The following is a 9402-nucleotide window of genomic DNA, read 5'->3' as shown; positions in this document are numbered from 1 at the left end:
GAGCTTGGGAAGAAGGCTGCTTTGGCTTCTCTGGCTGAGCCCCTGGGGCTGACCTGTGGCCCTGGGCCAATGACACAATGTGCATTTCTCAATCCCTGCCTCCCAGGGAGCACCAGGTGGCCCCAGCTGTGTAGAGAGGAGGGGAGGAGCAGAAGAGCAGTGGAGGCCATTCTTGCAGAGGGGGCTGGGGAACTGCAAGGAGAGGCCCTGATGGGTGGGGTGCAGGAGTGCCCAGCAAGAGCACCCCGGGGCTGGGCCTGGGTGCAAGCAGAAGGGCTGTCCTCCTACAGCAGTGGATGTGGGGGGCAGACCTAGGGAGGGTCCAAGGGAGGCTGAGGGTGTGTCTGGGGGGAACCATAAGGAAGGAGGTAGAGGGCCTGTGAGGCTGACAAGGAGATGTGAAGTCAAAGCTGACACAGACTAATGCTGACACAGGATATCAAGCCTGTCACACCAAATTCTTCTCATCATCATCACCCCAGTGGTGAAGATTTATTGAGCCCTGACTATGAGCCAGGCACTTTCCACAATCCTTGGGCTGGGAGTAGGGACTGTTATCTACCCCATATGACACAAGGGAAAACTGAGGCTCAGAAGTCACTTGCCAGGGTCAGGAGCAGAGGTGAATTGCAGGTTTAAGGGTGGGATCCCACAGCCTCTCCCAGCTCCAGGGCTCACCTGGTGGCACCGTGAGCCCCTTCTATTAGTCCCAATGCCATAGCACCTCCTCCAGGCTGCCACGTTCACCTTTTATTTTTATTTATTTATTTATTTTTTTAGATAGGGTCTCACTGTGTTGCCCAGGCTGGAATACAGTGGCGTGATCATGGCTCCCTGCAACCTCCAACTCCTGGATTCAAGGGATCCTCCTGCCTCAGCCTCCCTAGTAACTGAGACTAAAGGCACACACCACCACACCCAACTCATTTTCTTATTTTTTTTTTGTAGAGATGAAGTCTCGCCATGTTGCCCAGGCTGGCCTCGAATTCCTGGATTCAAGCGATCCTCCCACCCTCAGCCTCCTAAAGTGCTGGCGTTACAGGTGTGAGCCACCACACCGGGCCACACTCACCTTTGAGCATCTTGACGGCCACAGTGCTGGCTTGGTCAGGCCGGGCAGGGTCCATGCCAAAGGCCTCTGCACGTACTACCTGGCCAAAGCAGCCCTCGCCTAGGGGCTTCCCAAGCACCAGCCTGGAGATGGAGAAAGTCCAGCCTCAGACCTCCGAGTCACTCCTGCGGAGGGCGGGCTGCAACCCGGCGCCCGCGTCCCTGCCCCCACACAGCTCAGCGCACCTGTCCCGGGGGAACTCCCATAGTGGGTCGAGAGGTAGATCTAGACTCACGAGGCCGGCGAGCAAGGCGGGGCCGCTGGAGGAGAGACGCACGCCTCGTACCAGGGATGAGCTTGACTTGCCGGAAGAGCCTGACTCCAGGGAGAACTGCAAAGTGGGAGACTTGGTTCTGCCTGCTGGAGTCAGGCTGTCACATGTGAGGTGGGGGATGCGCCCAGTACCTGTCGGGCCAGAGGGAAGCGGGAGAGCTTCTGCACAGTGGCGGGCGGGCGGGGGTGCCGGCCGTGGAGCGCCTGCCCTCGATACAGCCCGGCCAGCAGCAGGAGCACCGCCAAGGCCAGGGAGCCCGACGCGTACAGGATGACGTCCGTATACCTGGCCTCGGGCGCTGCTGCGGTCCACGTGGGGTCCTCCTCTGCCCTCGCACATGGACACACACAGACAGACAAACTGGTCAGTGGTGAGACTGGCTGCCCCGTGCACCCTAACTCAGTCCCTCCCAGCTCCCCACATATGTGGGGACACACACGGAGGAAGCTGTAGTTATGCCCAGTCCCAGGCACCCACACCTCAGCAGACGGTCACGTGGACGGCCACGTGTGGAGAGGCACAGAGGGGCTGTCATACAGCTCAAACCCACAAATCCACACACTGCCCCCCAGGCCAGACCCCACAGGCCAACAGAGACTGACCACCCAACAGGCCACAGCCCCCACTGCTGGCCCAGAGGGGCATCTCGCAGCATCTCCTGGCCCTTCGGGTGCTCACCTGGCAGCACTGTGAGCCAGGCAGACTGGTAGGAGAGGCCGATGGAATTGCCTGCAAGGCAGGTGTACTCGCCTGCGTCCTCGGCTGACACGTTCCGCAGGTACAGGACCTCCACCTCTGAGCTATTGATGTCTGCAGTCTGGGGAGGGGGACATGCTCTGGGGTCACAGCAGGGCCTGGGGCCACACTGTGGCCAACAGGGAAGCTGGGGAGCCCCCCAACCCAAGGTGGGAGAAGAATGGGGCCCAGGCTGCAGCAGGGTGCACCTTTAGGACTTGCACATAGGGGAAACCGTCGGCTCCAAAGCTGCTGCCGTTGATGACGATGTGCTTCAGCCACTGGATGTGGGGCTGGGCATCGCTGTACACCTTGCACAGCAGCTCCACGTCGCTGCCCACCACGGCTGTGGTGTTGGCCGGGAGCCCGGCCTGCAGGATGGGCCGGTGCGGGGACCGCTCTGGGGACCGGGCGAGACAGTCAACCCTGACCACTGGCACCCATAGAAGCACCCTGTTTGCCTCCCTCCAGCCTTCCTCAAGTTCAAGGGAGGGACCTTTCTGCAGCTTCTTGTCCGTCTCCTGCTTACCCTGCTTAAACCTTCCCTGGCTCCCCATTGCTTCAGGTCAAGGACAACATCTCAGCCTAGCATTCAAAACCCTCCACCACCTGGCTCCCCATATAAACGCCACGCCCTACGAATATGCTGGCCTGCAAGTGCAGGGCATTTGTTATACTCAGGCCCTCCACTCGGGCTGCGCCCTCTGCCTGGATGTCCTTCTTGTTTTTCCTCTTGGCAGACTCCTGCTCCTCCAGCCCCACACTAACCCCTGTGCTTTCCCCTGACCCACCTGGTCACCAAGCTGCCTGACTCATCTGAGTCCATCCTGCCCGCCAGACTAGACCCCACCAAGAGGGCACAACTGAGCCCAAAATGAGTCAGGCTTCCCCTGTTCCCAGCCCCGCGCTCACCCAGCACATCTAGCAGGTAGTTATAGCGGATGCTGCCCACAGCGTTCTCTACCAGGCAGGTGTATGTGCCGCGGTCCGAGGGCACCACGCTCTCCATCACGAGACTCCAGTGCTGATGGCGCAGCTGCAGGCAGAGAGAGTGTCCGGGACCACCGGACCATGTCCACCAAGGGGGCCAGAGGACCAGGAGGCTAGATCCTCATCCTGCCCACAGGGCTCTTGTCAAGCTCTCTAGGCCCTGAGAACATCAGGCCCAGGCCAAGGACTATGGCACAAAGGAGTAGGCTCCCCAGTGTTCTTGAGCCTTGGGTTTGAGCCTTTGGAATTTTAGCTCTCCCTCTCCCTAGCTGTGCTACTTTGAGCCAGCCCTTGCCTTCTCTGAGACTCAGTTGCCTCATGACAGCGTGGAGCCGACTCTGCAGGGTCTCATCAAGACGATGAGATGCTAAGGCTTATGCAGACCAACCAGTCAGTGATTCTTCTCCCTTTACAAATGGAGTTGCTGAGGCTGAGAGGTTAAGTCACTTGCCAGAGAGTAGCAGAAGGGGAACCAGAGCTGCCCAGGTCCACAGTCCAGGGCTCCTTCCGGGGCCCCGCAATCGCTTCACTCATTCGATTGATTTATAGGTATGCTTGTAGGTATGAGGGGACTGATGAAGGAATGAAAATGGGGGAGCAGACGGTCTTGGAACCCAGAGACTCACCCGAATGCCTCCAATGCGGTTCTCCCCATGAAAGGCCTGTCCATCCTTAAGCCAGCGGATGGTGGGCGTGGGGTTGCCTGCAGCTGGACAGCGGAACTTGACGGTGTTCCCCGCAGGTACCGCATGCAGTTTCTTCTCCATGCGCTGGGGGTGTGTCCAGTAGGGTGCTGGAGGGCAGGGGAAGGCCCCTAGAATGACCGTGTGTTTCCACACAGGCCTCCTCTTCTCAGTGATCAGATGAGCAGCAGCGGGGACACAAGTCCTTGGAGACTTACTGACCTTGCTGGGGGTAAATGTGCCTATTCGAGGGGTCCCTATGGGACTTGGGGTCCTCATGATCGTTGCTGGAGGTCAAGGAGTCTACATCAGGGACAGAGGGAAGCATCTAAGGTCCAAGAGGGGCAGGTCTGTCTCCCCAGGCATCCCTTCACTCCCTGCTAGAGTCTCTTACCGTCTGTAATCAAGGTGAGATTCTGCAGGACGATCATGGAGCCTCGTGCCAGGCAGAGGTAGCGGCCAGCATCCTCAGGTAGGAAGCTGGCAATCTCTAGGCGGCCCCTCCAGCCCCGTACACGGCCAGCAGGTGCCAGGCGACTGCCCTCCTTGTACCAGTGGCCACCACGCTCAGCCCGCCCACAGCACAGCCGCACAGGCTGCCCAAGGGCTACTGTCAGCTCCTGCTCTTGCTGCTCCAGGCGGGGAGCCAGGCAGGGCTCTGTGGGCAGAGGGCAGAGGTCAGCAGACCCCGCAGCCCCATCTGAGGCAGCCTCCTGTGTACAGAGAACACACCGCACATGCAGGGCACAAGCACTTCGCAACGCATGCTGAAGGAGCCACCACTCCTTGACACCCACACAGCCACATGCTGCGGATGCCACACCCAGGGCAAATGCCACACTCTTGGGGCATGTCACACACACAGCATTTAGTGCACATGACAGTGGCCAAGACACACACACACACACACACGCATACACACATGGACACATACACACACACACGGACACACACACACACAGACACACACACACACAAGGCACATGCTGTTGGTGCCACATACAGGGTCATGCTGCACCGGGGCATATCACCCTCATAATGCTTATACCACACATGCTGCCTGGACCTCCTAGGTCACACACCCAGTGCACAGAACACACACACACACACGCGCGCGCACACACACCCAGGCAAGGAGCTCACCACCAGCTCTGCAGCCCAGCTTAGGGCCCTGCGCCCTGCAAGGCCAGTCCTCTCCCGCAGACACAGTGATAGATGAATGCTTGCTGGAAGCCAGGCACTGACTGAGTCTCAGTGGTTGAGCCCTGCCCTGCCGCCACCTTCTCAGGGCCTGGGCAAGGATCCTTTCCAGCTTTGCTCAGCCCAGCAGCCCCCTCCTGGTGCCCACTCTTCCCACCCCTGCCACCCTCTCCCACCTCAGAAGCCATACCAAGCTCCACTTCCTCAGAGGCCTCCAGGGACAAGACTGGAGGCCCAGGCACACTCAGCAGGACCCCCAACAGGGCCAGCAGCAGCCGCATCTCCTTCTCACAGCTCTCAGGGACCCAGGCTGGACTTCCCACCAACTGCCTTCCTAAAATAGGGAGGGAAAAGAGCTCCTGCTACACGTGCACCTTTGTGGGGGCTTTTCCCTTATTTTGCAGATAAGGAAACTGAGACAGGAAGTGGCCAGCAGATGTGTCCAAGTCCCTGGCCAGGCTGTGGCAGTGCAGACTGGAACCAGCTCTGTAGTAGCCAGAGCCTAAGGCCTCCCCACAGTAGGTTGTGCAAGGGGTTTGGGCTGGGCTTCCTGCTCTCCCTGAGTCCTGCTGGGACCCTGGCACACGTTCACAGAAAGCAGTTTTGGGATTCTTTTCTTGGAGGGAAGCAGAGAATGGAGACATATCTTCTGCATGCTCTCGGCACACATAATTTCTTTTTTGCTAAATAAATGAATTGATTGCAGAAGAGCCAAAAAAGAAAGTGAAAAATGACACAAGGTCAAACTTCAGCATCTGGATGTTATCTGATCCGATCCCCACTCCTTATAGCATTACTGACATTTCCAGGGCTGGGTGCTCACAACTGACAAGGCAGCCCCTTCCGTGGCAAGCAGGACCGCAACCCTGGATACGTCTGCTTGTTATGCACCAACTCCATCTGAGGCACACACGGTTTTGTAAAGAATACAGACCCTAATTTTCCATCCGCCAGAGCCAAGTTCAAATCCTGACTCTCACCAACTTGTAATTCCTTGTCTCTGTCTCTCTCTGGCTTACTATCCTCATAGGACTGTTTTGAGGATAAAAGAGAGAACGTGCATCGGCACTGGGCACACAGAGTGTTGGAATGTTCTCCTCCCTGTGCCCGGCCCTAGAACTGTTAACCTGTTGCCCTGGGTCTGCCCTCAGCCAGTCACCTCTGGTTCGGATGCTGTTACTGTCAGGCTGTGATGTACACACACCCCAGCTGGCTATCCTCTTCCAAATGCTACCAAGGACGCCTCTGTTCCCTAAAATAGAACACTCAGAACTGAGTCTCAGCTGGGACAAAGGAATCGGGTGACCACTGCGTCCTAGGGGCCTATGGGTGGCACTGGTGTCTCTGGATCTACCCTGCATGGGAAGCCCATCACACCTCCTCCTCCTTGGTCACTGCCACTCCACTTCCAGTCCATCTGGCTTCCCCTGCCCCTTCTCAAGGCAGGTCATGGCCATCTCTTGCATGGGCCTCTGGAAACATCCTCTCCCTCGGCTCTTCAGCCTTCACCTTCCAGGAGAGTTTTAAAAAACTACAAGTCGGCCGGGCGCGATGGTTCACACCTGTAATCCCAGCACTTTGGGAGGCCGAGGTGGGCGGATCACGAGGTCAGGAGATCGAGAACATCCTGGCTAACACGGTGAAACCCCGTCTCTACTAAAAATACAAAAAATTAGCCGGGCGCGGTGGCGCGTGCCTGTAATCCCAGCTACTCGGGAGGCTGAGGCAGGAGAATGGCTCGAACCCGGGAGGCGGAGCTTGCAGTGAGCCGAGATCGCGCCACTGCACTCCAGCCTGGGCGACAGAGTGAGACTCCGTCTCAAAAAAAAAATAAAATAAAATAAAATAACAAACAAAAAACCGTGCAAGTCTGCCATGTCACGCCCCCCAGCTTGCAAGCCCTTAATGGCTACCTGTGCCCAGCAGGATCCAGCTCAACATCCTAGGGCTCCCTCTCTGCCGCTGCCTATCTCTTTGGTCACACCGTCTGCCCCTTCAGGAGCGCTGAAGCCATTGGCTTTCAAAACTGGGCACATGTGCTCTCTTGCCCATCCCTCTGTGCCCCTCATTGCTCTTCTCTACCTGACTCAGATACTGCTGTCTCTGGCCCACCTCAACTCTCGAATCCAGTAGGATCCTCCTTGGTAAAACTCCCTACCAAGCTCGGCTTGGCAGGGAGGGCAGCTCTTTGGGTACACAGCTTGGGCTGGGAGTGGGTGGGGAGGCCCGGGGAGTTTATTCCTACCCCAGGCTGCCCTGATATCAGAGTCCTTAGTCGAGTCACCCGTGGCTGCTGACCGCTGACCGACCACCCCGCACGTGGGAATGGAGGACCTGCCTTAGGCATCAGACAGTCCTGGGTTCTCCTTCAGCCTCCCGCACTCGCGCTGGAGGCCCCCGGGCACTAAGTGACTGAACTTTTCGGGGCCCCAGGTCCCTCATCTCTGCCGCCGGCGCGAAGACAGCCGCAGGGACAAGCGCGCTTGTCCTCCCCCACCCTTGCCGGGCCAGCCTGGGGGGAGGTGCGAATCAATGGGTCCCGAGGGTAGCTGCACAGGGCCAGCCTGCCCCCGCCTCGGTGGGCAATGAGTAACCAGCTCCGCGGCCGGGGTGCTCTTTGGACGGAGCGGGACAAAAGGCCCTGTGTGCACTGCGGGTTACTGATTTACCGCCCCCTCCACCCCCTGCCGCCCGGCGGACGCCCAGGTCCCCTGCGCCGGGAGGGGCAGTCCCCGTAGCCCCGCCGCCTCTCGCCCCCTGGCGGCTGGGAGCGCAGCCCGGGCCCACAAGGGTTCCTGCTCACCTCGAGCCTGCGTGACTCCGCGCCCAGCACAGGGTCCTGCTCACCTGGCTCCTCCTCACCTGGCTCCTCCGCCGCCTCACTCCCAGCTCCAGCCGGCCACGACCCCTGCACGCGGCAGGGTCCGCAGACAGCCCGAGCGCTCCTCGGCCGGGAGCAAGGAATGTACCCGCGACGGCGGCGTGGCCGCCAGCGGCCCACCTCCTGTCCCGCCCCGCCCCTCGGGCCCGCCCCCTCCTGCTCGGGCCCGCCCCTCCTTCCACGCCCCCCCCCACCCGGGCCCGCCCACCTCCTGCCACACCCCCTCGGGCCCGCCCCGCCTAGACCAGCTCGAGCCGGAGAGAGGTGTGGCCAGGGGTGGCCAAGATCCCCGCCCACCTGGAGAGCCCCGCCCCCGACCCAGTCAGCCCACTCCCGGGACCCCGCCCCAGCCTATACACACACCCCTACACGCAACCCCCTATACACACCCCATTCAGGCTCCGCCTCTCTCGCCCCACCCAGGCCCCAGGCCAGGCTTCTAAATTCTAGTCTACTACCCAGCTCTACTCCTTGCTTTTCACCCTTCAGGGAATGCCTGGCTCCCCTGTCTTCTGCGCAGTACCGTGCAGCGGATAGGAGAACCCCTTCCTTCTGCTCCCTCATTTGTTCCCTGCGCAACCTGCGGAGTGATACTTACAACACAAATCTGACTGTGTCAGCCACTCCCTTAAATTTTCCTATAGCTTCCCATAGCTCTTTATACATAGATTGCCATGACCCACGCCTCCTGGCTCCCACCCTGCTACTCCTGGGCAGTTTCACGTACCATTCTCTCTTCCTGGAATGCCCCTTGGTCTGGTTAATTTCATATTATTCTCAGCTCACTTCCTTCAGGAAGCCCTCTGGACTTGCAAGCTCCTCTTAGATGACGTCTCTACTGTGAGGATGGAGAAAGAAACAGGGTGAAGTGGTTCAGAGCACAGACTACAGGGCTGGACGTCATAGGCCCAGCTCTCAGCACCATCACACAAGGCCTCAGTCTTCACTGTCCTTTCAGTAAAACAGGCAAATGATAGTCTCACCCACAAGAGGTTGTTGCAAAAAGTAGACATGTTAGCAGTATGTGTAAGCCTGGCATGCAGCGCTTGCTTTGTAATACTAGCTGTAATTATTTAGGACCTGTTATTTCTTCAGCACGCTTGCCAGAATTGTAACTGAACAGTTAATTATGTAAATAGCTGTGGAATGGCAGGGCACAATGACGGGTGCCTGTAGTTCTAGTTACTAGGAGACTGAGGTAGGAGGACAGCTTGAATTCAGGAGTGTGAGGCCAGCCCTGGCAACATAGTTGCTCTGTCTCTATTTTTCAGTAGAGGAACTGTGTCCTCAGACCTCACCATTAGAGTTCAAGTGTCTGGCATACAGTAGGTGCTCCCAGATAGCTCCGTGCCCACCTGGCTCATGTTTGCCTCACCTGTAAGCACTTCTCTCCTGAGCATCTAGACTGTGGCCAAACCAGGAGGCCAGGCAGCCTCCAATCTCTGCCCATCCCTCACCTGAATCTCAAGCCTTCTCCTTCTCTTAAGGCACCTTGAGAGGAAGGGAAATGGGCTGGGTGCACCTGTGG

At 58.5% G+C, this 9402-nt stretch overlaps 1 protein-coding gene across 5 annotated transcripts in view; it reads right to left on the bottom strand.

Annotated features, from left to right (window-relative positions):
• FGFR4 (fibroblast growth factor receptor 4) overlaps positions 1-8011 on the bottom strand; it is an 11890-nt gene extending 3879 nt beyond the window's left edge. The window contains exons 1-11 of one of the 5 annotated variants that reach the window (XM_057302424.2): positions 7841-8011; positions 5184-5327; positions 4188-4451; positions 4016-4096; positions 3737-3903; positions 3033-3156; positions 2330-2520; positions 2064-2202; positions 1671-1710; positions 1347-1442; positions 1073-1194 (exon numbers count right to left, since the gene is read on the bottom strand). In XM_057302424.2, coding sequence (XP_057158407.1) covers positions 1073-1194; positions 1347-1442; positions 1671-1710; positions 2064-2202; positions 2330-2520; positions 3033-3156; positions 3737-3903; positions 4016-4096; positions 4188-4451; positions 5184-5274 — 1315 coding nt within the window. In that variant the 5' untranslated portion in view covers positions 5275-5327; positions 7841-8011. Of the gene's footprint in view, positions 1-1072; positions 1195-1296; positions 1443-1516; positions 1711-2063; positions 2203-2329; positions 2521-3032; positions 3157-3736; positions 3904-4015; positions 4097-4187; positions 4452-4936; positions 5135-5183; positions 5328-7796 lie in introns of those variants that run through there. The other 4 variants (XM_008958181.4, XM_003806851.5, XM_008958189.6 and 1 more) reach the window with 4 other exon arrangements.
• Positions 8012-9402: the final 1391 nt, after the last annotated feature.

This window comes from Pan paniscus, chromosome 4 (assembly GCF_029289425.2).
Source record: "Pan paniscus chromosome 4, NHGRI_mPanPan1-v2.0_pri, whole genome shotgun sequence".
NCBI lineage: Eukaryota > Metazoa > Chordata > Mammalia > Primates > Hominidae > Pan > Pan paniscus.
This window is presented reverse-complemented; position numbering and strand designations above follow the sequence as displayed.